Raw genomic sequence first — 27,682 nt, 5'->3', positions numbered from 1 at the left:
TTTTGGATTTTTATCTGCATGTATGTAAGAGTACTTCACGCATGCCAGGTACTCTCAGAGACACCAGATCCCCAGAACTAGACTTCTAGGCAATTGTGAGCCTCCATGTGGGTGCTGGGAATCTAACCTAGGTCCTCTTGACTAGCAGCCAGCACTCTTAACCAAGAGACATCTCTTGGGGCCCAATCTTTCATTTTCTGAGACAAAATACTTTTTTTTTAAAGATCATAAAACAAAAGCTATATTACTTCCATCCAGTGTAGTGGCAAATATCTGTAATAACAGCATTTGGGGGGCTTAAGCAGGAACATATGTGGCTCTAGGCCAGGGAAAATCTGACTCAAAAAGAAAAAAAAAATCTTTTTTTATACAGGTCATTTACCTCATTCAATTCTCTGCGCTATTCAGAAGACTTCCATGATTAATCCCTCCACAAGAAAGCTAATCTAATCTTATTTTACCAAAGACGAAGTGTCCTTCAGAGGTATCATAGCTTAAAAGACTGTCATTTATTTAGTGTGTGTGTGTGTGTGTGTGTGTGTGTGTGTGTGTGTGTAGTTGTGCGTGTAGAGGTCAGAGAACAACTTTCAGGAATGATTTCTGTCTCCCTCCACTGTGTAGTCCAGGTCTTCAGACTTGGCTAGTGCACCTCTGGGGCATGTCGCTCACTCAGAAACAAGACTTCCTCAGGTCCAGTCCTGGCGGCTCACTCAGTTTCCGGCCGGTTACCAACTTGAAACTTACTGCCCTTTCTGTGTTACTGAGATGTAAACGCTGGGCTGGTTTCAGTTGCATCAGACTCCATGGTCACGTCCATGATACAAGCCCAGGATACTGGCAGAAGTGAAACCTTTAACCTTATCGACTAATTAAGGACCCCAAAGGAGAATGAGGAGGTATGAGACAGGGACTTGGTTATCAGGGTCATCTCTCATCTGAGAACAGAACCAGATCCCATTGAACAGGGGCTAGATAATTGCCTAAGTAAGTGTCCTATCTGGAACATGAAATCTTGCTATGGCTGCTTAATTAAATCATGACAAAGCCATTCTGTGGCTGGTGCGAGGTGCTGAGAGTTCACTGTCCACAAGTTTAATGGAACGACGACGACTGGGTCTTTGCATCCCTTTGACTTTAAAAAACGTTTGCTACAACCTTTCGGGAGAGCGACTCTTTTTTTTTTTTTTTTAGAAAAATTCATATTAAGCAAAACTAGTGGTGCAGGCCTTTGACATCAGTACACAGGAGAGAGAGAGAGATGGGAAATGGGAGATAGAGATGTAAAAATGGGAGATTCAAGTGAGCCCGGGGCTACAGAAGTGAGTTCAAGACCAGCCTGGGTAACTCTGTGCAAGCGTATATCAAAATAAAAAGGGAAGGGGACCTGGGAGTGTAACTCAGTGGCAAAGAACTTGGCTAGGAGGTGTGAAGTCCTGGAGTCCAGCCACAGCACTACAAAAGTGTGTGTGTGTGCGCGCACATATGAACTCAGATATATATACACATGTGCATGAATGTGTATATGTAGGTATATGTACATAAGTGTGTATAAAAACCAGCTTGGAGAGCAATGGGTTTATTTGGCTTACAGGTTACAGCATTATCATCAGGGATGCAAGGGCAATAGCTAAATCAGAGGCCAGGGAGGAGTGCTGCTTACCGGCTTGCTACCCGCGGGTTGTTCAGCACACTTTCACATACAACAAGGGGAAGGGAGAACATTGTCAGATTTGATCCTGGTTCTTCCTTTCATGCTTTCCTACCTGGGGCTGACCCTCATGTCTTTCTCCTTCTAGCCTTCCATGCTAATTCCTCCTTCCCCCATGCTTCGCCTCTAACTTGTAACTGAAAAGAATCCCTCAGCCCTTGATTTTCATTTCTTCACTATTTGGCCCAAATGGTGAAGGAGTCTGTGAGCCACCAGACAGAATTCTAACTCTGCTGGTTTTCCAACATCCAAAGGCTGGTGACCTGTTTTCAAAGATTTGCTTTTATTTGTGGGGTGGGGCAGGGCGGGTATGTGAAAGTGAATGCAGACGATCATGGAATTCAGAGGTGCCAGACCTCCCCCCCCCACCTTCCCCCAGAGCTGGAGATATGGCTGATTGGGAGTGTTAGGCTGGACCCCCTGCTTATCCCTGCACAAGCTGGGAAACCCCATCTGCCCTCCTTCCTCGCAACCCCGCCCACAAACAAAGGAAGGGCTTCAAGTGCCCAGGCTGTTGCAACCTCCTCCTCTGATGCTGCCAGCCACCCTAGTCCCCTCAGTCCCCAGTACGCTCAGCTCTTGGGCACAAACCCAGCTTACTGCTGACATATCATCACCCTTCGCCTACAGTCTATAAAACTACCCCACCCTAGCCGGGATGCACGATTTGCCCCGCCCCATTCTTTGCAACCCGTGACCCCACCTGGGAGCAGAGTCTGGTCTAATCTGGCCTATATCTGCGTCACCCGTGGCGAGAAGAAGTCCATCCATGAGCTGAGGGGGTGTGAGCTGCCTGGCATGGGTGCTGAGAACCAATACGTCTTCTGCATGAGCAGAATCCACTCTTAACCATTCAGTCATCTCTGTAACCCCCCAGCTGGTAAACTTTTATCCAGAGACACAGCAAACAAGATGGCTGCCGTACCTAAACCATTATTTTTTCGTATGTATTTTGACGACTCAAAACCCAACCTGCTTGAAGTGGGTTCTAAATATATCAGGAAACATCCAAAAGGTATCCACACCTAACAAGGCCAGCCTGGCGCTATCACTATGATCCTCCCTAAAGTCCTTCCTCTGGCCACGCCCACCCATCAAATCCAGACCCAAGCAAGTGGCTGTGTCATTCCTGCTAGCCCCTACCTGCCGGTTTATTCTTGGGTTGAAAGCTGGGTGAGATTGCTTCTCTCAGTTTGTATTCATGGTATTAGCACAGGACCCAACAGGGCTTGTTACAGCAGAGCAGATACTTCACGGAAACATCCAAAAGACAAACATGACGGCTCGCTCAGAGTTATTACCGCAAGCTCGCCAAGTCAGACCTTACAACTCCTGAAAAATCTTTCAAGGACCGCAAGAAGGTTCAGTTGGTAAAAGAACTTTCTATCAAAGCTGCAACCCGAGTCCAACCCCTGGGACCTACACGGGAGAAAAAGTAAACCAACTCCAGAAAATTGTCCTCTGTCTTCCACACAGGCTGTGACATACTCACACACGAATAAATAAATGGTTTTTTAAATTTTAAACTTTAGAAAGAAAGAAAGAAAGAAAGAAAGTATTTTTGACCCAGAGCCAGAGACTGCCTCTCATCAGACATATGGTTAGGACCTCTACATTTTCAGCATATGATGCCTGAAAAAAATAATAGCTCCAATTAGAGCCTAGTATGGTGGCGACACATCTACTCTCCCAAGCTACCCTGGAGGGCTGAGGCAGGAGGTTCACAGCTTCAAAGGTCTGCCTGGGCTAACTACATAAGGAATTAGAAGCCAGGATGAGCTGTTTCAGGAAACTCAATAGCTCAGTGGAGGAGCATTTATCTAGGAGGTATGTGATTCAATGGGTAAAGGTACTGGTTGCCAAGCCTGAAGGTCTGAGTTCAGTATCAGAACCCATACCATGGAAGGAAAGAACAGACTCCTGAAAGTTCTCCTCTGACCACAAGTCTCCACAAATAACAATAAGTAAAGAAGTAGATAATATTTTGTGTGTGTGAATGGCTTACTTATCTGTATACCTGAGCACCATGTGTGTGTCTGGAGTCTGTGGAGGTCAGAAGAAGGCCAGGGCTTCTGAGTCCCTGGAAGTGGAGTTACAAATGGTTGTGAGCCACTGTATGAGTGCTGGAAACCAAACCTGTGTCCTCTATAAGATCAACCACAGAGCCATCACTCCAATCCTCACTCCAGCCATCGTTCCAGCCCTCGATAAACTTAAAAAAAAAAAGTTCAGCCAGATTCACAAACACAAGGATGAAAGGAACGATGGGGTAAATGAGGGGATGAAGAATGCCCCAGCAGGTTGAGGCCACAGTGGCTATTAACTGAGTTCTAGACCGACACCAGCTGACAGGACCTGATGGCCACAGCATCATCAGCCCAGAGCCTTAAGGCCCTATCCGTCAGAGGGCGTGGTCTGTGGTGGCTCCACCCCGCCACGGCCCCGCCCACGCCGCGCGCCTCCAGGCTCACCTGACCCGCTCGCCGCTCACGTGATCTGTCTCGGCGCCGCCATCTTGGAGCCACGGCCGAGGAAGGGGCAAAAAGGGGGAAAGAGAGGGAAAGGAGTCGGGAGCGAGGCGGACGAGGGCGAGGGTACGGTGGGGTCCCGGCCGGCCAAAGGAGGCTCGCAGGAGCAGCAGCCCGCCGCCCGACCGCAGGTACCGCGCCCCGGGCCGCCCCTCCGCTTGAGCGCCGCCGGCCATGTGCGGCCTCGCTGGTGACGCCCGCTTCCTCCTCGCCGGTGACGCCCGCGGCACTGCCACGCACCCGAGCCTGAGCGCCAGGGCCCTGTGTGTACTGTCGTCCCTCTGTCGGGCCTGCCTGTGGAGACCCCGGGCCCGCCGTGCCGCTGGGGGTGGGGGTCCCGCTGCTCCCCAGGTCCCGCTGAGGCGCCTTTGCCTTCTGGAGACGTGAAAGCGCTTAGGCCAGCCAGGATGGAGCTTAAGTTTCTTTAATCCCCCCGTCCTTTAAGCACTGCGTGGTGTAGGAAATGCCAGCGCAAACGAAAAATAGCAATCGTAGCCTCCCACACGTACACATCCTCAGGGATTGACTGATCTTTCCAGAGATCGCTGAGACCATTGGTGAAAGTGCCCACCTTTCCAGACCTGGGGCATCGCGATCGTTTGTTTGGAGTCCGAGGCCTGGGTGATTAATTAGGTCCAGGCAGCCACCCCCACCCAAGGTTGCTGACAGTGGACTGGAATTTGCTTTCAGTCTACATGGCCCAAGGCAATTACTGGATTTACCCCCTTTTCTGTCTGAGTTTGTACTTTCTACTCTACTGGTCTGATCCTGTGTATGGATTGCTATATTGATTAAAAAGAGAAAGTTTGACCCATCATTTCTTTACCATGGTATCTCTTTGGAAACTCGGAGGATGCCCTAGCGGTGTACCAATTTTACTTAGCTATAATCGCTAAGTTACTTTCTAAGGGAACCGAATAAGCCTACTTTAAAGCAACAATAGGAAAACTAGCCAAAAAAAAAAAGAGGAGGACCAGGGCAGGAAACTGCTTTGGAGAATATATAGGTCAAGCCACGTTGTTGCATCTTTTCATGGTACTGTTCTGCCCACTGTGTTTGACTAATTTACATAATCACCCCTTAGGCTGTAATTTCGGTTAAAGTTAGAATAGCAATATGTCATTTATTATTCCATATTGGTTAGAAAATTATGTCAGTAAAACCAGTAGTTTGCTGAGTGCATTACTTACATGGAGGGGAAGGTTTAAAATATACAATTGTTAGAAGTTTTCCAGGCTGATTTGTTTTAGCTTCTGCAAAATCCTCTACTTGTTAAGTAAATTATGTAAATTTGCCTCACACAATTACATTGCATGAACAGCTTTCCGAAATTTCTTTTCAATGTTAAGTATTGGAAGTTTCTTCACTGCCGAAATAAGTTACTGTGTTTCGCCCGCCAAGGAAGAGACGTGTTTGATGGTGTTTATTTCCTTCTTGGCCACAGCTGGATTGTGAATATTGATCCAGGAGACAATCTGTTTCAGAAATTGATTGGAAAGACACTGGCTCTGCCACTAACAGCCATGTAACCTTGGGTAAGTCACTTACATCTCACTGAGATGCCTTATTTATAAACCGACACCACTGTGACTGGACCCACAGAACTCTGAGCAAACGAAGCTGTTTGCTGCTGCCTAGCATCCGGTGCTGTTACTTGATCATGCTCACCTTGAGGATGGAAAGGGAAATCGGTATACTAGGGAAAGCGTGGTTTGAGTTCTGACGCCAGGCACTGTTTCACATCTGTGAGCCTCAGAGGTGTTACTTGACACTTTGTGTCCAAAGAAGAGATTGGGCACCAGGAATTTACAGGAATATTATAGGAAATGGACGCAGGACTAATTCTGGGTTTGCAGCTCCAGGACAGGTGGTCTTCAGCGCTATGTTTGGCATGAGTGTTTACACAGGAAATAAATTACAGTGAAGCTGAACACTACTTGATGTTAGCTACGACTGTGTTTTAATTGTAGCTGCTAAGTCAAAATATTGTCCCAGGCTAGGTGCAGGTAAGAAACTCTGTACTATGAAACCCATATACTTCTGTGTTTATACTTTAGTTTTTCTCTTAGTTGCTATTATTACATTGAGCTGAGAAGATTTTAAATAAATTGTAACTGACCTTTGTAAGGCGTAAAGTAAAAATAGCTTTTAGGTTACTTTTAATAGGCAGTTTGTGATTCCATCTCTAAAAGTTCATTCAGCTTTACCCTCACATTTCACATCAGAAGAATCTAAGACAAATAGTAACTCGCCTGGATCATACAGCCAGGGCACTTCAGAGACCGGAGGAACCCTGCCTTCTTTGGCTAAAACAGATGTCTCAGAGATATATGAAGTTTTGTGAGACTCTGAAAGAGTGTGAAATTCATTGGCCATCGCTTCTGTTGTTTTGGTGTGGGGGTTTTGTTTGTTTATTTAGTTAGTTGGAAAAACGAAATGCGTAGTCTAAAAGAAGATTTCTTTATATCGTCTTTCTCTCTTTGCATATACCCAGAAAATTACAGCCTTTCTTCAAGCCCACATGAATCATTTCGCTCAGTTCTACATGTAGCCATACTGCTATAACTAAAAGGAACTAATTACATACACAAATACACCAAATAGCAAATTACAAGAAAATAAAGACAACTGAATATGTCCACTTTTCTTGGGAAAGACATTAATTACAAGCTTTCCCCTGCGGATTACTGTTGTCAGGGACAGATCTGAGAGACTCGGTATGAAAGACTGTAGACATTGCTGGTTTGGGGGAGTACCTAATTCACTTGTTCTGACTAGATCTTCTGATCTAGTGGTATATCTAGTGATTACAAAAAAGCTATCTCCCGAGTGACTAACATTTCTAGGCTTGTGTCTTGGTGAACCTTGCAGTGCAGTGATTTTTATCTGTTCACTACCTTAGAGAGCATGCTTATTCCTATTGTAAGATGTTCATGTTAGAGTTTTAGAGTAGGCTTTCTCATTTCTCAACCTTTCTTGTCACTCTTAGCCTTGCATTTACAGTAGGGAAGCAAATCAAATAGCTCTCAAATCAGGATAACTCAAGGAGGTTGTATTTACAAAGATAATATCACCAGGTATTGGCCTTCTATGCGCAGGCCACAGAGTGATGGTATTAGTGGGAGAAGCAGCATCAGGAGAAGGGAAGCACCAAAGCCACAAATAGATTTGTACAGAGCAGCCATCCAGGAAGAACTGACCTGATAAGAAGCAACCAATCCGGGGCTGGAGAGATGGCTCAGTGGTTAAGAGCACCGACTGCTCTTCCGAAGGTCCTGAGTTCAAATCCCAGCAACCACATGGAAAAAAAAAAAGCAACCAATCCAAGGTGACCTAGAAGTAGAAACCAGGACATTGATTGCCCTTTTCTTTCTCACCTGTGTTCCTCTCCATTTGCAGTGCCCTGCCAGAGGACCAGGAAGCAGAGTCCCATAGAGAGAAGGCCACAAGGGGCCCAGAGAGCACAGGTGGTGATGTCTGCCACGCCCCTAGATGCTGGGGCTGAAATGGAACTTTCTGGTTTCTTTAACAATTCAGTTATGTCAAGTGATGTTTTTCTGGAAGCTGTCTTGTGAGAGGGCATGTGATGTTTTACTGAACACAGACGCTTGAGAGGGCTCATGATAATTTTTTCATCTCTAGTTCAAATGAATTTTACTAGCTCACTTGACATTAAAGTATATATAAATATCTACATATTTATATGTATAATGTATATAGCATACATAGGCTGCATGAATGCCATAAGGAAAAAAATAGGAAATTAAAGACATAGTTGGTTTTAGTGACCTCCTCTCCTGTGTACAGTGGCTGTTTGTGACCTTTTATTTAACAGACTTTCCTTTTAATGAGTTTTTGCTTGCTTGTTGGTTTTGCCTGCAGACCTAAACTGGTTTTTTCAGGTGCTTCTTGATGCATTTTATGTTGTCATATCGGTTTGATAGCTGCCTTACTGTACTTATCCCCAAATGTATGCAGCCTCTAAAATGAGATACTTACATAAATGTTCTAGGGAAATTGGAGCATCTGCTGCAAGTTGCCATTAACTCTTAATGCCTGAGCACACGCAGCTCTGAAAGTGAGTGTGTGTCAGAGTCTTTTGTGTTAGCCATTTTCTTGGGCTAAGATGAACTCCTCCTCTTGACTTCACTTTCTTTTTAAGAAGCACACTGAGCTATCCATGGGGAGCAATTTGCACTGCTCTGTCTTCCTCCTGTTGGATCATTAAGTAGAAGAGAAGAATCAGGAGTCACCTTTGTAACACTAGGTGTGAAGTCTGTTGAACAAACATTAAATGTTCACCAAGTTAGCAGTTAGCCTGTATGGCTCTTACACCCACAGTAAGGGAGATCTTGTATTTACAATACTATACATTGTATCTGGCCAAGAAACTGAAAATGCTGTGAATTTGTTACTTTATAACTAATAGATTGTTAACAGTTGAACTGAATGGTAACAAAAGTCCTTCAGTTATGACCCCACAGGGAAATCAGCAGTCACATGAAGAACCACAGCTTCCCTTGGCCAAAACCCACTGGATTCTTGTTTTGCTTGAAGTGTGTCTGTGCATCTACTTGCATGAGTCTTCTTTTCTGCTAAAGAGTTACTGTTTCTGCTAAAGTAGCTCACCAGCCAATCCCCAGGCTGACTCCACCTGACTCCCTGACTCCATCCCCAGTGCTGGGGTTATAGGTGTGTGTTACCATGCCCAGTGCAGTTTTCACATGAGTTCTGGGAATCCAACCTCAGGCCCTCGTACATGCAACAAGCGCTTTATCCATGGAGCCATCTCCCTAGCCCCTAAAACTGGAGTCTTCAATAGTGAGATGTGTTTTAAGATGCCACAAAAAGGGTTTTTTGGTCATTGTTTCCCCCTGAAGATATACACTGTCCTCTATCAGTCTCTCCTGTAGCACCTCAAACTTTGGTGTCTAAATCTAAAAAGACTTGTTCCTTCTGAGAGACAACAAAAAGACACAAATGTTCTTCGAGGGATTTTAGAGCTGGGATGGCTGCGTTACTATGGTTCTGGAACACTCTCCCCTTCATGGGGTGGTTGTCACAGGCTACCCCTTGGAGAGAAAAAGCTGATGTTAGCTAAGAATAAAACATGTGCATTTTATCTGACATGGACCTAGATAAAGACAACTCAAGATGGAGAGAGTGGGACATAGGACAAAAAGGCAACAGTGTGGCCAGAGACTTCGGAAAGGGGCAAGCCCAAGTGCAGGCAAGGAGTTCCCTAGGAGCCTGCCTGATGCAGTGCCGTAGGTGTGCTCCTGACTGGGAACTAAAGCCCTTGTGCGGGATTCAGCCCTGTGGAGAGAAGAGTGCAAAGCCAGTTACCGCAGTTTAAGAATGATTCCTAGGTTTTGGTCTGTAGCTTGTGGTGCTGAAAATCTTGTTGGCATTTATTGAATGTTGTGAGTTAGGTTCCAGAATGTACCTAAAATGTGGAAAAACAAAACTTGTTGCTGGAAAAGAGCCTAAACTTAAAAATTTGGTCCAAGTCAACAAAATAATCTCAGTTTAAGTCAAAGGAAATGTCTGAAGAGAAAGGGCTGCCAGGAAGTGTAAAGGAGATTCATTCGGAGGCCTCCAGAGGGAGGGTGATGCTGCTCCTCAGCACTTGTGTGCCTCGCTGCATTATTATGTGTGCCTCCAGGAAACGTGTCCCAGCCTCTGTCTGGCACTGAACCAGAATGGCAGCGCTTGCTTCCCTAACCCCATTCCCTGCTCAGGAGGGAAACACGGATGGGAATGGGGAACATCTGACCACTGATGCGACCTCTAGAAAGCCGCAGCAGAGTTTGTGGTTTATCTGGTAGACCATAAACCAAAGGAAAGAAAGGAGGAAGTAGATCATTGCTCTTATTTAGTTTCATTTGCAAAGTACTTCCCAAAATTCACTATTCCTTATAGTAGGATGTGAATATATTTTCAGAATTTCAAAAATTTGAGCAGAGAAGTGTGATTTTTCATTATCTACAGTTAAAATTTGGCAAAAGAAATAGTTTATCCAGAGTTAGATGAAATCATGTTGGCTTCACAGACTGATGCTTTCCAGTAGCTTGAGGTGCTTCCACAGGCCCCAAGGATGGCTGTTTCTTTAAACAAAGAATCATGTCTCTTTAGTTCTAGAATCTCAAGAGATTCTTTAAACAGAGATTCTATAATCTCAAGGGTTTCTTTAAGCAGAGATTCTATAATCTCAAGGGTTTCTTTAAACAAAGAGTCATGTCTCTTTAGTTCTAGAATTGCAAGGGATTCAAGGGACTTTAGTTCTAGAATCTCCCGGAGGCAGGGTGACAGGATAAGGTGTTAAAAGTTCTTACCCAAGGAACAGGGTCCTCATCTGTCTCTAGGAGACTGTTTCAAAAAGGGATTCTGAGCTGTTTAAGTCTGTTAGAGACAGTTAGGTGCATTGATAGGAACCTCCCAACTTAGAAGATATTTAAACATTTCAGTCAGACACCAGAGTTGACATTATCCCATAACCCATGCTCTCTGCTGTGCACTGTCTCTAGATATGGAAGAAAGCAGCAGCATTGCCATGTTGGTGCAAGAGATTGGAGAACAGGAGGCTGTGTTAACTGCTGAAGGAGTCCTCAGCCCTTCCTCAGAAGTTGACCAACAAAGAAAAGCTAAAGCAGATCCATTGGTCCACGTCATCCAGAAGCTAAGCAAGATAGTGGGGCATGAGAAGTCACAAAAATGTCTACTGATTGGGAAAAAGCGCCCACGTCCAAGTGAGACAGCAAACTCTCTTGAAAAGCTAGAGAACTGTGAGATTCCAGCTAAAGCCACTGAGTCCCCTGCTTCTGGGGTTAGGAAAGCCGAGATGTCACAGGCAAGTTCCACTCTTGCTTCAAATGATGGGAAGGCTATGTCCTACCAGTGTAGCCTTTGTAAGTTCCTGTCACCGTCCTTTTCTGTGCTAAAAGAGCACGTCAAGCAGCATGGGCAGCAGCATGACGTGATGCTCATGTGCTCGGAGTGCCACGCCACCACCAGGAGCCAGCAGGAGCTCGAAGCGCACGTGGTGAGTGAGCACGAGAACAGTGCCAGTAGCCAGGCCCGGTCCAGCCCCTCCCGTCAGGGAGCCACAGAAAGAAAGAGTGAGACCATGGTAGACATCCCAGTGAACATGGGCAGTCCACAGACCCATGCTGTCCAGAGTGCAGCCATGGCAGAGTCGGGTCGGAGGAAGTGGTATGCATATGAACAGTACGGCATGTACCGGTGCTTATTCTGTAGCTACACCTGCGGCCAGCAGCGGATGTTAAAGACACATGCTTGGAAACATGCAGGGGAAGTTAACTGCTCCTACCCAATCTTTGAGAATGAAAATGAGCCCCTTGGCCTTCTGGCTTCTTCTATGTCTGCTGCACCTGGTGGGGTTGATGCAGTTGTCATTGCTATTGGGGACAGCGAGCTGAGCATCCACAATGGGCCATCTGTACAAGTACAGATTTGCAGCTCTGACCCACCGTCTTCATCTCCTTTAGAACAAAGCACAGAGGAGGGAGTACACCTAAGCCAGGCAGTCACACTGGACGCTAACGAGGAAGAAATGCTGGAGGTGATGTCTGATTCCGAGGAGAATCTCTTTGCTGATAGTTTGCTATCTTCAGCACAGAAAATCATTAGCAGTAGCCCAAACAAAAAAGGTCACGTGAATGTCATTGTGGAACGTTTGCCAAGTGCTGAAGAAACCCTCCCACCAAAACATTTCCTCATTAATGCTGAAATGGAAGAGGGGAAGAGCCCAAGCCCCGCTGAAGCCCAGCCTGGGTGTGGAGGAGCAGGAAATATGTACCATGCTGATAAATGTACTGTTGATATTGGGGGGTTGATCATCGGCTGGAGCAGTGCAGAGAAGAAAGACAGTGAGCTAAGTAAGGGCCTGGCCCCTGATGAGAATGCCCCACCAGGACGGAGAAGGACAAATTCTGAATCTCTCAGGCTGCACTCCTTAGCTGCAGAAGCCCTTGTCACCATGCCGATAAGAGCTGCTGAACTAACAAGAGCCAGCCTTGGGCACTATGGGGACATAAACCTTTTAGATCCAGACACTGGACAAAGGCAGGTCAGTGGTCCATTGGCAACATACTCAAAAAAAATCATGTCTCCTCTTAAGAACTCTACAGATGGAGTAACAAGTTTTAACCAAAGCAATTCCACTGTGGTAGCTCTCCCAGAGGGAAGGCAGGAATTGTCAGATGGGCAAGTTAAGACAGGCATCAGTATGTCCCTTCTTACTGTAATAGAAAAACTGAGAGAAAGGACAGACCAGAATGCATCAGATGATGACATTTTGAAAGAGTTGCAGGACAATGCCCAGTGTCAGCCCAACAGCGATGGGAGTTTGTTGGGGTCCAACGTGGTGGAGTACATCCCAGATGCCGAGCGGCCCTACCGATGCCGCCTGTGCAACTACTCAAGTGGCAACAGGGGCTACATCAAACAGCACCTGCGTGTCCATCGGCAGAGGCAGCCTTACCAGTGTCCTATCTGTGAGCACATAGCTGAGAACAGCAAAGACTTGGAAAGCCACATGATCAACCACTGTAAAACCAGAATACACCAATGTAAGCAGTGCAAAGAATCTTTCCATTACAAGGTGAGCGGCGGTCTCAAGGGTTGGCAGGGACAGTCCAGCCACCCCAGTTTGTTTATCAATGAAAATGAGTTCCAGAGAAGTTTGGTAATTTGCCCAAAGGTACCCCCAACAAATTACCATTAAAGATAGGTCTGGAAGCTAAGTCTCCATGGTTGCTGTCCAGAACTTTCCCTTAGTCTGATGCCGTGTCCTTTGTAGCCTCAGCGCCTGCTGCTTTCATGTTTTACTGTGTGTGTGTGTGTGGTAAGCACTGGGTTTCACTTAGAAAGGAACATAGCGTAGACTGACAGGCACGCATCTGACAGAAAAGGCTAACTATGCATCTGCACACAGAACAGTATTCCCTGCACTCATACCAGCTGCTACACAACCAGCAAACAGTGATTTTGCTGTTTGCAGAGGGAAGCAGGCTGTGAGACCTACTAGGAGGCAGCACAAGAGAAATGACACCATATTTGCTATTGCTGGACAGTTTGAGGTACTTTGTTAGGAATCAACCCCAAGACCTCACACCAGCTAGGCAAATGCTTGCCTACCTGTGAAGTGCATTCCCAGCCCTTGGTTTTGTGAGAATCCTGCTGAATATCCCAGGCAGAACTTGAACTTGCAGTCTTTCAGGCTTCCTCCTGTGTGCTGAGGTTACAGGGCTATACCCCCACACATAGCCACTGAATAGACTTCTGTGGACATTCAAGGCAGATGTTTATCTTAAGTATTGAGCCAGCAGCCAGCAGAAAATGGCTTTTATCCTCTGTAAAGGGTACCTGTAGTCAATCCTAGGTCAGCATTGACTTACCTCAGTGTGCCAGGTATTGAAAATGAATCTTTATTGGCCAACTGGGGCTTAGACTTGGTCTCACAGATTACCTACAGTTGGAGTCTAGATGGTTAAAAAGGAGCAAAGGTTGCTCTGCCGGAGGCTCATGGGCACTCGGATTACGCTTGTGAAATTCCAGATAGTGCATCCAGAGAGGTCCCAGTAGCGAGTTCCAGGAGTGTCTAGAGTTGCCTTTGCTGCCTCTGTCCTCCTGATTTGGGGTGCAGTTAGTTCCTGTGACAAGACTCAGAAGTTAACAAGAGCGCCTGGGTTTGCTGGATAAGGTTTTGTTTGCAGGTATGGCGAGTCATCCCCTAACCATCTGCTCCTTCATCTCTGGCCTGCTTGCTGTGTGGGAAGCATGCCTGTTGGGGGGCGGGGGGGGCACGGGTGTTTACCTCAGAAAACAGGCCTCTCTTCAGAGAACATGAAAGACTATGATGAAGCTGGGCATGGTGGCACACGCCTTTAATCCCAGCACTTGGGAGGCAGAGGCAGGTGGATTTCTAAGTTCGAGGCCAGCCTGCTCTACAAAGTGAGTTCCAAGACAGCCAGGGCTATACAGAAGAAACCCTGTCTCGAAAAAAAAAAAAAAAAAAAAAAAACTATGATGAGGTTGTGATTGCCTAGTGTCTGTCTTTCTCTAATTTTGCATATGCTGAGTGGTTTTGGGTAGACCTGACTTTAGAATATTAATTTTTAAAGGAAGTAGTAAAGCAGTACTAAATTATAAGGATCTGGCTGCAGCTGGCTGAGTGGATGATGGTCAAAAATCACCCTGGAACCCAGTTGGTAATGGGCCAAAGGTTCCAAACGCGCTTCCTCCTGACCATGCAGGTATATTTGCTGGGAGTTAGGGGTTAATTTTCTTGCTTTATTTTTATTTTTTGTTAGAGCCAACTGAGGAATCATGAGAGAGAGCAGCACTGCCTGCCCAACACCTTGTCAGTAGCTTCGAATGAGCCAAGAATTTCCCGTGATGCCGCTGATGGAAAGTGTGCTCAGGAAGGTATGTGTGCGTTTTCATTAGCGTCTATGAACTGCACAGGATGGCGGCTTTCATTAGGACGGTTTTGTGAATGCATGTAATGTACTCTGATGATGTTCGCACACACACCGTCATCCTCACTTGTACCTTGTTAAATACAGACTGCTCTGACATGCTTATGAGGTGAAAATGCCCTTCATTGTCATGGAACAGTGTGTATATCTGCCCTCTTCTAGACTGTGGGTGAGAATGAATCTTCCCTTTGTTCCTAAGGAAACTCCAAGAATTGACTAGAGTAAATTACAAGTTCTGGGTCAGAAGTACTAAATTAGTAAGGACTTGGCTAAACCCAGGCAGATAGATCTTATGGTTAAAATTTGCAGCCGTTTGTAAGGGCCAAGCTACACCAGAGACCCTTGGAAGGTAATGGCCCAGCAAGCTGGGAAGGTGGGAGCTAGCACAGAAGGCGAGCCTCCGCCCCTCTCTAGCACCAAATGACCTGCCTGCTGAGGCACGGCTTTTGCAGATGGCAACCCCCACCTCAAACTTTAACTGAGGCTTCCTGCTGTGAGCTTACTCTTCTCCAAGTATGACTTCCAGACTTCATCTGCATTATTTAAACACACACAGGAACCTTTTATGCACTAGTTAGGTACTAGTCGGCGGAGTATCTGGTAATAGGAATATTAGAATCAAAAGATTTAATTAGAGCTCCATGAAAAGGCGGATGCCACATCCAGAGAATGAGGGATTGAGTGTAATAAGCTGTGCTTCCTGGCTGTGGTTCACGTAAATTGATATGCTTTAAATGTCTCCAGTGTGGTACACAGTGTTTATGGGAAATAAAACATATTGGGGTGACTTTCCTTTTTAGATTTCCTAAGAATTAAAGTTAGAAACAACTGCAGAGTAAAATGTTTTACCATAATGTCTCATTAAATTATACCCCAGAAAGCATAACTGATCGCAGAATGTTTCTGAAGGAACTGATGTTGACACCACTGTAGCACCAGAACCCCCTTGTCAAACAGATGCCATCCCCGTAAAACCACCCCGAACAAAAGGAGTTTACGACATGGCATCTGCTTTCGAGGTGGATGGCTGAGCGAAAACAGTTTTGTTTCCTTTCTACAGATTAGCCCTAAATGCCTCTTTTTATTTTAATTCATTATGTTTCCATATCCCTTCTAAAGGAGACATTAAGCATTAGACATGATTGGCCCGTAAATCCTAAATGAGGGAATAAAGTGTGTGCAACTTAGTAGCGCCACCTGCAGTTGACTCCAGCAGCATTGACAGCAAGGGCTTAAAAGTAATCAGTGGGTTTTAGCAGATTCAGTGAAGACATCAACATGGACACTCCAAAGTCACAGTGTTCGTACCTTCCTCTGCTCTGCAGTTTTTCTGTGTGACTTCGACGCTTGCTCCTGGGGTTAATGAGGTGTAGATTTAAATTGTATACCATAATCAAGGTTTGGTTTGGTTTAGGAGTTTTGTTTTTGTTTTATTTTTTTGCAGTGTTAGTGGTAGGTGCGTGCTGAGCAAGCACTCTTCAACCGACCTTCACCCTAGCCCTTACCATGATTTTAGTTTTTACCCCCACTTAGCTGCATTTGCTGTTCTGTCTGAGTATAGTAGGCCTAGCTGATCTCTTCCTGCATACTCACACCTGGATGGGTACTTTGATTAATAACGTATGGTTGTGATTCATGTTTTGTTAACAATCTCTTAACTATTCTGTACGTTTATTAAACAAGAAGGGAAGGGCATGACTGTCACTGTATGCAGTCTTTGCTATTGCTATAGCATGAACGACACTAGCATGCTTTCATTACAGAGAACTGATGTAACAGTACTGCAGGAATTCATTCAGGCTAAAAGCATGGCACACCTATCCTGAGGGGGTTCTCTTGCCAAGTGCTGGGAGCACAGTGAAGGGTGTCACTGCCCTTGTGGGATCAGAAGTGGACTAGTGGGGATGATGGCAGCAAATGTCCTGGCATGGCACTTCTGGACTTGCAGACTGTGTCTCCTTGTGAAGTTTAAATTGTCCTTTCGTAGAGACCTGTCATTTGTGCAGCCCTGGGTTTTAATGCCAGCGTTGCAGAGACTGGCTGGTAGTGTGCAGAAAGAGCACTAGGCTCATTCAGCCATGTGAGAAGGTCCTCTACTTCCCATTCTGTAGAGAGGGCAAATGGGGCCTCAAGAGCTGGCATCATTTGCTCATTCTCACACCAGTGGTCGAGCAGAAATTAGGCCCGAGTCGTTGAACTTTAAATCCAGCCTTGATTCTATTGGAAACATTTGCTAGAAGTAGCACGGTCTCTCATTCTGTGCTATATTAGGCTTTTCCATCTGTCAGTTTTATTAGTTGTCATTGATCTGTAATATTTTTCACACACAAAAAAATTATCCAATATTTCACACCTCATTTTTTTTCAGTTTTTTTTTTTTCAAAAACTATATTTGGAACAATGCCATTTATAATCAAGTCCAAGTTTTTAACCTACCAATTAAAAGCAATGATTAGATTGTAATTATGATTAGTGTATTAATGTTATAGATTTATACCAGGAAATTGGACGTTTTGTCCTGCTTGGCAGTAGTTATTAACTAAAGAAAAGTTCAATTTTAGAATGCTTAAATTTAACTTAAGAATTTTCTTTGTTGAAATTTCACCGTGGGCTTTCTTTTCTTCTGCGATGTTACTTAGTTCCTGTGTGCACTCCTTCCCACCTAGGCTTGCTTCATGGCTTGCTCCCTGCCCAGAACACATGGCTCTTCCTGCTCTGCCTAAGCCTTGAGCTTCCATGTGTACCTGCTGTTTGAGAGGAACACAGGGAGCTGGGAACCACTACATAAAGCATAGGCTGTCTCCAGGAGCAGTGCTTATGATGGAGCCCTAGGGCTTATGTGAGCTACTCATTTGCAGAATGAGCTGGTAATAGGGCCTGTATCACTAGGCTCGAGTTTGCTGCACATGAGTCTTTTCGGTCTCTGCCCCCCCTCCCCTCCCCCAACCCTTTAGCTCATTAAGCGAGACTGTGCGGAATTGTAGAACTCCTCAGAACTGGTGATTTCTTTTCCTCCTAAGTTTAACTGATGGCTGACATTAAGCAGTAAACCAAGCAAACCTACATGATAAAAATGTCAGCGTTTTATACACAGCTTGCTGTGTATGACTCGTGGCCACAGTTTATTTTTATTTTATGTAGATCACTGTTTTGCTCTATGAATGTATGTATGTGTACTACATGAGTACAGTGCCCGGAGAGGCAAGAAAAAGACATGGATCCCTGAAACTCAGGTCATAGACAATTGAGAGCCACCAAGTAGGTATTTGGATATAAACCTGGGTCCTCTGCTAAACTAGCTAGTGCTTTTGACTGAGCCATCTCTCCAGCCTCTAGCCATACTTGATAATACTTTATGATTTTAGCTTGTTGGCAAATAAATGTTTCTTTAAGACACTGTGACCATTACTGATTAGAATAACACCTTTCAAGTTCACGGCGTAACTTGGTTATTTAGGTGCTAACTTAGTCAGCACAACATCTGAGGGCAAGTTCATTCTCCTGTAGAACCTGGAACATGGTTACACAGAACCAGCCCACCCTGACCATGTTTACAGGTCAGATGATATGGTGTTCAGTTCATGCTTGCTGATGGTCTGAGTGCAAGAAAGTCTAGGGAGCTGCTTAAAGTGTGTTAATTATACTGTGAGAGAGCCTTGATTAAAACCTTGGCACGTAGTATCATAATTACTTGTTCATGATGAGGTGTAAATGCTCCCATGTGAGTCTTACCAAATCATGCCTCTAAACCTTTTTCCTTGAAGGGAACAAGCCTTCAACCCAGAAACAGTATAGGTGTGACGTGTGTGATTACACAAGTACAACGTATGTCGGCGTCAGGAACCACAGACGAGTCCATAACTCAGATAAGCCATACAGGTAAGTGTGATTAACTCCGGCATTCTGAAGTTTATCTTGGAATATTTTATGATAAAGGAATGCTTTAGAGATAGGTTGAAATATATGGTTAAAACACATGTTAAAAACTAAGAAATGGTCACATACTGGTTTCTTAAATCTGATTTAAGTTTGTTAAGAAGCATTAAGCATGAGTCTCAGTTCAGCAGACATTTTGAGACACTGGGAAAGCTGGAAGATATCTATGTTCACCAGTTTTCTGCTCCGGTTTCTCTTGAGTATAAGTTACCATAGCAGTTTCCGGTGCTGCAGACCTCATCACCGTGATGCAAAAGTTGTATGCTGCACATGCCAGCAAAGGCATGAAGGCCATAAACACACCTATGAAAAGTTTGTTTTCTGTAGTTTGAAAGTATCATTTAATACAGTTTTGTCACAAAAGCAAATTCTGTCTCATATTTAGAGAAAATAAGGTGTATTCTTAGCCAGACAGAATCAGCAGCTAAGCCATGACTACTGTTTAATAAACTTTGCTACCCAAGGGTAAAACACTGCTTACAATAACAGTGTGAGCATTCTCAGAGTTTGTCCATCCATCATAAAAACATGCCAGGCACTGTCTGTAAGGCCAGGGGAATGAGCCCCTTAGCAAAACAGTTTCCCCTGATGTAATCGCTTTACGTGTGATGCACATGAGTCTGGACGAGTTGCTCCATTGACCAAATCATGGATTTAACTTTGTCTACTCGTTACCTCTTTTTATCTGAGACATTTTACACAGCTCCAGATATGTAGGCATATAAATAGGCATATAATCAAACATTTACTGATAACACAAGGAAACTTACACTAAACATTATTTGGTATTTTTATATTTTGCCATTTGTAAAGACAGAAGCAATGTTATTGAGATATGTTTACTTATTTACTTTACATAAAGAATTACACCTTCGTTGAGCAATTGAAACTGAAGAGTATAGATCTCACCTTCAGCATTTTTCAGAGCTCATCAATATTTTGATTCTATAACCCTCAAAGCTGAGAACATCATCTCATATGAATACCTAGTACAAAATAGCACAAGTATGTTTGGGGCCATTTCAGGAACTTTGGGAAATTCTATCTATATTCCTAAGCCAAAATTCATTGAAGTTTTTTGTTTGTTTGTTTGTTTGTTTTATGTAACTCAAGTCAGTTTCTCAAGCAGCAATTTCTTTTAAGATTTTATTTAGTTTATGTATATGAGTACACTGTCACTGTCTTCAGACATAGCAGAAGAGGGTATTGGATCACATTGCAGATGGTTGTGAGCCACCATGTGGTTTCTGGGAATTGACCTCAGGACCTCTGCAAGACCAGTCAGTGCTGTTTATCACTGAACCATCTCTCCAGCCCTCAAGCAGCAATTTTTAAAATCAAACCGTGTAGCACAGCACAATCTAAAGATACAAGGATTTGATAATTATATGCTGGGACTGGGAATGTTCAGTGTGTTGTTTGCTTGCCTTGCAAGTTGTTTGCTTGCCTTGCAAGCATGAAGTCCTGTTGCCAATCCTTATTGTTGTATAAACTAGGTGTTGTGGCATGGACAGAGCGGTGGCACTTGAAAGTTAGAGGCCAGTGGGTCAGAAGTCAAGGTCATCACGCTGGGCTTCATGTGGAGTTACAGGCCAGCATGGACTACATGAAGCTATGTCTCAAAAAATAAATTAAGTCTTTATTTTCTGTAAGGAAGCTGTGTATGTCTGTCTATAAGAGCAGAAAGCTTTGCAGGTACAGAAAGGCCACTGCAATTCATAACATCACGTAGTCTCAGGTCTCAGCTAACATGCATCAGGCAGCATTCATTGGCACTTCCTGACTTCACCAGGGCAGGGTGTGCATGTGGTGTGTTGAGAGCGAAGGCTGCTCTGAAGCCTGCTAGAAACAGCTCAGGTTCTTACAGGCTCGAGTGACTGTTTCATTGTTGTGTGCTCAGAAACCCCTGCCTCCGCCACAGTGTTTACATCGAGTAATCCAGCCGCACGCATATGGGGTCAAGACCCAGCTTAAGAGACTGAGATCAAAATGAAAACTTGACAGACTTGTTTCTTGGACTGGAAAATTGGCTCAGTGGTTAACACTAGCTGCTCTCCAGATGACCCAAGTTCAGTTCCCAGCATCCACATGACAGCTCAGAACTGTCAGTAACTCCAGATCTGAGAGATCTAAAGCCCTTGTTGAGCAGCAAGCACACACATGGCGAGCAGACCTACCTGAAGACAAAACACCCATACGCATTCAAAACATAGTTTTAATGTGGTTCTAAAAATGAAATGTGCTTGTACACTCATGCTCTCTCTTTGTTTCTGCCGTGTGTGTGTGTGTGTGTGTGTGTGTGTGTGTGTGTCTGTGTGTGCGCACGCACACATGTGCCTGTGCATATTCTGGGAGACACTTGGATTTGCCTTAATATCTCTATTTTTAAGGTAGCCTTTTTTACTAGAACACGATGACCATTCATTACTGATAGTCTCAGTGCTGTACATTCTAAGTGAGGACTGGTAGCTGGGATGAGCATGTGGTCACACAGGGAAACACCTAAGAGTGTGGTAAGACAGGCCCTGGCTTTCCCATCAGCAGAAAGCTTTGCCTTTAAGCCTCAGTGCCTTTATTCTTGACTATATAGGCACTACTAGATACACATGATTTAGGCAGGAAGCATCTCTGGGTCCAGAATTAGGGATGTTCATTGAGAAACATGCTGCAAGTGCTATGTGCCAGGTGCTTTACTAGGTCCTTGGGCTATATTCCTAACAGAAAGGGCATCATCTTTACCATCACGGGACATATGGATACTCTTACAATCTCAGACACAAGTTCTAGGTCCTGATCTTCAGCGCTAGGCAAGACCTAAAACTTGCCCAGCAAGTTTGTCACAGTTTGTCACAACTTGTCACAGCATGATGGAACAAGTAGAATATTCATATACAATACACTCAGCCAAAATAGGAACACTCAAAAAATACCAAACAAAAGTACCCTCAGCTATGTGCATATGAAACATAGGTGGGTTTTGTTTGGATTTAAGTCTCATTTTATATATATACACACACTCCAAAATGCAGAGTCTGAGTCTCTTCTGCCTAACTCTAGAGAAAGCTTTATCCTGAGTAGATTAGGCTCACAGCTACTGCCGTTGGCATCTTCAGGATGCTGTTCTTGCTTAGAAGAGAGACAGGAAAGTCACAGCTATCCTAGTGCTTTTTTGTGTCTCCTTAGTCTTGCTTTCTGGCCTTGCCACTGTCAGTTCTTTGTTTCAGTGTATGCCCTGTGCTGCCCCATGGGTTTATGCACTCGAATACTTTGTCTCCATTGGTATAGTGTGCAAGTCTCTGGGCTGGTAAGCCCTTTCTTGGTGTCTGGTTTTAGTAGGGATCACTGTAGTCCTTTCTGACTTATTTCATAAGCAGTCTAGTTCCCTTTATTGCAGTGTTTGGGCTTGTCCTCAGAGTCCACATTGTTCACATTTCTGATTATTACTTTGTTTTCTCTTAAGAAAAATATAACAAATTCTCATAGAGCAAGAATGTCTTTTTGTCCTCTAGATGGTCTTTGTACAAATGCACAGGAGGCTCTTGATATGTTTGAACAGCCTCTGGTGTAAAAGCTTTCCTACAGCGACAACATCTTTGCTTGCTTTTGACCTTTCTCTGATGTGGTTCCAGCCCATCCTAGCCTGCCTGTATGATCGGCAGGTACCTGTCATATGTGAGTTCTGCCTGTGCCAGCAGTTAGTCCAGGGCTTCAGTGTGAACCCTCCTACTTAACAGGGCTTGGGCTAAAGTCTGAGCCCCTGCCTAACATAGTAGATGCTCAGTAAAGGCTGACAGTTTCTAATACACCTCAGTTCTGCTCATTTATAAAATAGCTCCGGTTCACAATGCAACTTTTATTGAAAATAAATGCATGTCAATATTACTATGCTTTTTAAAGAACTGCTTGAAACATATATGCTAATTTGTATACTACCCTATCAAAAAAAGGATAGATTTTTTTCCCATAAACATTAGTTTGCTCATAGCAGGAACCTTACAAGATCTAAACACTAAGTTCAATTGTTAGGTCCCCTCACCCTCCCTGTCTCCCTAATATGTATTATTTATTATTATATCTACATTTATGTCTGTGCACCATATAAGTTTAGTGTCCATGGAGGCCAGAGTAGGGAGTCCAATCCCCTGGGGCTAGAATTACAAAGGTTTAAGCAGCCACGTGGGTGCTGAGAATTGAACTCAGACCTATGGAAGAACTTTTAACTGTGAACCATCTCTAGCACATTTGCTTACGTTTCGTATCTCTCTGTCTCCCTCTCCTCCCTCACTCTTCTTTTCCCTCAGCTTCTCTCCCCATCCCTCCTTTTCTCTTTCCCAAATGTCTTAAATCAACTTTTTAATTGAACATAATATACATACATCCTAGAAATGATACAGATCCTAAGTTCACACTTGATAGATAAGCACAAATTCTTGTCTAGCTTTTGACACCACGCCCTTCTTGGTCTTCCTGTCATCAAGTGCCCTTGGCTCTTTTTTCCACGAGCACTGTCTTGACATAGAATAATAAATTAGTTTTGTGGGTTTCAGACTTAATAGAAATAGAACTATATAGTACATAGAATTTTGTGTCTTTTTACTCTTAACTCTGTGTGTGCTTATAAATTTCATTTCTATATTATATTCCTTTGTAAGACCATCATACATGGCTAGGGGTGTACTTCAGAGGTAGGGTGCTTGCCTGTGTGAATAAAACCCTGAGTTTGACCCCTTGAGCTACCAAAAAATGATTACTCATTCTGTTTGTGGTAGTTTGTATGTGCTCGGCCCAGGGAGTGGCACGACTAGGAGGTAGAGTCTTGTTGGAGTAGATGTAGCCTTGTTGGAGAAATGTGTCATTTTGGGCATGGGTGGGCTTTAAGTCCCTCATCCTTGCTGCCTTCAGAACATAAGGTAGAACTGTCAGCTCCTCCAGCACCATGCCTACCTAGATGTTGTCATGCTTCCTGCCATAATGATAATGAACTAAACTTCAGCCTATAAGCAAGCCCCAGTTAAATGTCCGTTATAACAGTTGCCATGGTCATGGTGTCTTTTCACAACAATGAAACCCTAACTAAGACACTATTATTGATAGACTTTGGATTGTTACCAGATTTCTTTTTTCTTGTTAAGAATTTAACTCCATCTTAAACATTCCTTCACTTGCTTGGGGTGCACATAAGCCCATTTCAAGTATCAGCAGCTGCCAGGAGTGGTGAGCTCCTGCCCTCTTTAGTGCTGTGCAGGTGGGGAAGTGCACTGGTCCCTGGTATGAGAGATGCTGTCTATTAGTGTGGTGGGTTGTTTGCCTTTTCTTGGTCGTATGCAGTACTTCATTTTTATTCTGTGTGGAAGTCCTTTGCTTTGCACTGCTGACACTGTCCTGTGCAATGGCTTCCCTGATATCTGATGTACAGAAGTTTCTAGTTCTCTATAGACAGGTTTGTTCATTTGTATCTAGGGCTCTTATGTAGTTAACTCTTAAAGTGGCTTTGATTTTCTCAGGAATCCAGGAAGTAATGGTACAGAAGTAAAAATATGGCATAATAACTAGAATGAATAAATAAATAAGCCTTTAAAACAACAGTGGGAAGGGAAAAGAAAGCCTTCAGGTTTCTTTCAGTGTGAATAACAGAGTGGCCTTATAGCAGGGTCAGGCACTGAGATCAGTGTTAGCAGTGATGAGTGGTGTGTTTGAGAATTCTGGGCTGGGCCATGTGCTGAGGTCTCCAAATGAGTGTTCAAGCAGCCTGGTGTCAGCTGTCAGAGGCAGGTGGCAGGCTGGGATACATGAAGTGCCTTTCCCCAAGACACACATGAAGTACAGCTTGAACCCTTGCTTCAGTGAGCCTTCCTACCTGGGCTGCACCCTTGAGGTAGCTTGCCTCACATCAGTAGTGTTGAGACAGCGTGCTCAGGGACTCTGGGTCAGGAATGAGGAAAGGGCACATCCATATGGTGAGTCTGGGTCTTATGCAGGAAAGGTTTGAAGCTGGAGGGTAGCAGAAGCTGGGGTTTCGTTTGCCCAAGGCTCTCTCACCAGTCTGTGATTGGTGCTATGTTGTCTGCATTTCAACAGGAACATGTCCACAGGTGCCCAAGTCTGCATATCATGTCCCTAATATCATATAGCAGTGCTTCCACATAGCCTGTGCACATACTCCTTTGTGTGTCAATCAATTCTAGATTGTAAGTTCTAACAGTGTCAGTGCTGACTCAGTGGGTATTGTTTAGGGGATAATGGAGTAAGAACATGTGCAGATTTAGTGCAGATGAAGTTGTTTTTCCAAATGTCTTCCACCTGTGGCTGTGGAGGACACACCACACTGTCATTTAGAACTTGAAAACCACATCCCATCCCCACCATCACAGTTAGACTTAGATCTGCTTTAATCTGTAGGTACTAAATCATAAATCAGTGTGCTCTTGGCTTAGGGGAGAGTTCACATTTTCGAGGCATGGGTTGATTTTAAAGAACACTGTTTACTGGTAATTTAATCTGAACAGTGGTATGGGTGATGGGGGTTTGAAGGGGAGAGCTGAAGGAACTTCCCACAGTGGCAGGAGCTTTTAAAGGCATCTCAGGGTTATTATGTAACTTAAATCACCATTTTTCCAGTTCTTATTTCTTAAAAGCGTAGAAAATGAGAGTTGGAGAGTTGGCTCAGAAGTTAAGAGCACTGGCTGCGTTTTGAGAGGACCCAGGTCTATCCAGCACTCATGTGGTAGCTTACAGCTGTTTGCAGGTCCAGTCCCAGAGGAAAATATTCCCTCTTCTGACTTCTGTGGATACTAGGCATGCTCTGGTGCACCCATGCACACAAACAATAAAGTAAATAAATCTAAAATAAGAAAAGTGAGCAAGGCATGATGGCATGTTCCTTTAATCCCAGCACTCAGAAGACAGAGGCAGGCCAATCTCTGAATTCAAAGCCAGTCTGGTCTACAAGTGAATTCCAGAACAATCAGAGCAACATAGAAAGATCCTATCAAAAAATAATAACAACAACAAATGCATAGAGAATGAATTATATGTAATGATACAAACTCAGTTGCAACATTTCTATTGAAACGTTTAGCACACTCAAGCCTCCCTAATACACCATTAAGCAGTCAGGTTCTCCTATCTTCCCCTGGCCCTTTCACAGAGTTGTTTGTTAACTCAGACTTGAGAAGCTAACTAAGAGAGGGCCCAGGCCAGGGAAATACTTGTTTCAACCAGCACATGCCCTTGTGTGGAGTTATGCACCTACGTACGTTAACTGCCTTACTAGTGATGAAGTACTGATGAAGTGTAGAGAGAATCTAAGAATCACCTGTCAGTAAAAGGCCAGTGGCCAATGAACTGAGGCAGGGAATAAATAGGAGGTGGGACATTGGCGGAAGAGAGAGGATTATGAGAAATAGGAGAGCCGAGGGAGATGAGATGGGAGATGAACTGAGGAGACTGACATAAACTAGCAGGTAGAAGAGCTCCAAGAGAAACTGAAGATACAAGAAGAACGAAATGGGGTGGGCCTGAAGGAGAGGCAACCAATCAAGCAGTAGACATAGACTAGATTAAATGGTTAAATACGTTAAGAGCCAGTCAGGAAATGAACCAACACTTATAGCCCAGGCATTTAATAATAAAAAATTAGTCTCAGAGTCATTGCTGATGGGAACTAAGTGGCTGGGAGGGAAAACAGTTAATTCATTTTAACAATGAAGAGCCTATAAAATAATTCTAATTTAATTTTTAGCAAAGACACGAGAAGCGCAAGGTCTGTCTTTGCACTGGCTTTCTTTTGATGACAACCTTCTCTACCAGGAAGAAGTGGTGCTTTATGCAGCTAGGGATGAGGTGTTATGATCAGCGTAGAAAGTGGTTGCGTATGTCCTTCCAGGGCTTTGAGCCGGCCATGGCTTATTGACAGGTTATCACACTGGCCAGCAATTGACTATTAGAATGTTTGCTTGTTTTCTTGTGTCTCGGTGATAATTTTGACAGATGTGCACAGTTGAAGTGCCCATGGCTCTGTCACCAGCAGCAACAGGCAGCTCCATTATAGGTGCAGTGTAGACTGGTAACAGCTGAAGCCAGGGGAAATGTGCCCAGGCCACTGCTGTCAGGGTGCTTCCACCCATTCTCCCAGTGGATGTTGTCCTAGATGGAAGTAGGACATTGCTGCCCTCGTGGTGAGAGGATGTGGTCTGTTAGTCTGTTAGATGTTCCTTCTCTGGAAACTTGATGGGGTTTGATCGGATTGAAATAGTGTCAGGTGCTTCACAGTCTGCCTTAGCAGAGCATTTGGCCATGGAAAAGTACATGTTGGTGAAAAGAACGGTAAGACTAAGAAGGTGAGCGCAGTTAAGTCATGGGGTGGGAGGGTGCTGTCACAGTGATCATCTGTTCATCTGTTACTTTCCTAGTTGCTGTGAGGAAACACCTTGTAGAACCTACCTACGAGAGGATCTGTCTGGCCCTCATCTGGTTGGGTGATGGTATAGTAGAATCCATGGTAATGGGAGCTGCTTTTGACCATGAAGGCAGGAATAGGAGTACCTCAGGGGACCAGGAAGCAGAGTTTGACAGAACTGGGGCCAGATTGGAACCTTCGAACCCCACCCCCACAGCAATACTGTCAGCAGGGGCAGCTCATACATCAACATAATGTAGGGAAAGCCTAAGTGCCTGGGTTTAATCCCACATGGTGGAAGGAGAGGACCAACTCCCACAACTTGTTCTTTACCCTGTGCTGTGGCATGCACATGCCTGCCTGCATATGCATATACATTCTCCCTCTCTCCCTGCTCATCTGTCTCTCCCTCAATAAATAAATGTAAAAATATGCCATGACAGTGATTCACCCTCAATTTTAAATTTATTATGAGCACGTGAGTGTGTGAGTGTGTATATGGGAACCTGTGTCAGAGTGCACACTGTGAAGTTGACTATCTCCTTCCAAATTTGGTGGTCCAAGGGGTTGATCAGGTTGCCAGAGTGTCAGGTTAGGAGAATATTATATA

At 44.4% G+C, this 27,682-nt stretch overlaps 2 protein-coding genes across 5 annotated transcripts in view; one reads left to right on the top strand and one right to left on the bottom strand.

Annotated features, from left to right (window-relative positions):
- LOC110298504 overlaps positions 1 to 4,607 on the bottom strand; it is a 38,110-nt gene extending 33,503 nt beyond the window's left edge. Inside the window, exon 1 of the mRNA XM_021167798.1 lies at positions 4,180 to 4,607. Within this exon, the coding sequence (XP_021023457.1) occupies positions 4,180 to 4,412 (233 nt within the window). The 5' untranslated portion in view covers positions 4,413 to 4,607. The remainder of the gene's footprint in view (positions 1 to 4,179) is intronic.
- Positions 4,204 to 27,682, top strand: part of Znf507 (zinc finger protein 507) — a 30,247-nt gene continuing 6,768 nt past the window's right edge. Inside the window, exons 1-6 of one of the 4 annotated variants that reach the window (XM_029479414.1) lie at positions 4,204 to 4,367; positions 5,681 to 5,771; positions 7,636 to 7,703; positions 10,764 to 12,859; positions 14,571 to 14,685; positions 18,503 to 18,617. In XM_029479414.1, coding sequence (XP_029335274.1) covers positions 10,766 to 12,859; positions 14,571 to 14,685; positions 18,503 to 18,617 — 2,324 coding nt within the window. In that variant the 5' untranslated portion in view covers positions 4,204 to 4,367; positions 5,681 to 5,771; positions 7,636 to 7,703; positions 10,764 to 10,765. The other 3 variants (XM_021167796.1, XM_021167797.2, XM_029479415.1) reach the window with 3 other exon arrangements.

The sequence above is a fragment of the Mus caroli genome, chromosome 7 (genome assembly GCF_900094665.2).
Source record: "Mus caroli chromosome 7, CAROLI_EIJ_v1.1, whole genome shotgun sequence".
Classification (NCBI taxonomy): domain Eukaryota; kingdom Metazoa; phylum Chordata; class Mammalia; order Rodentia; family Muridae; genus Mus; species Mus caroli.
This window is presented reverse-complemented; position numbering and strand designations above follow the sequence as displayed.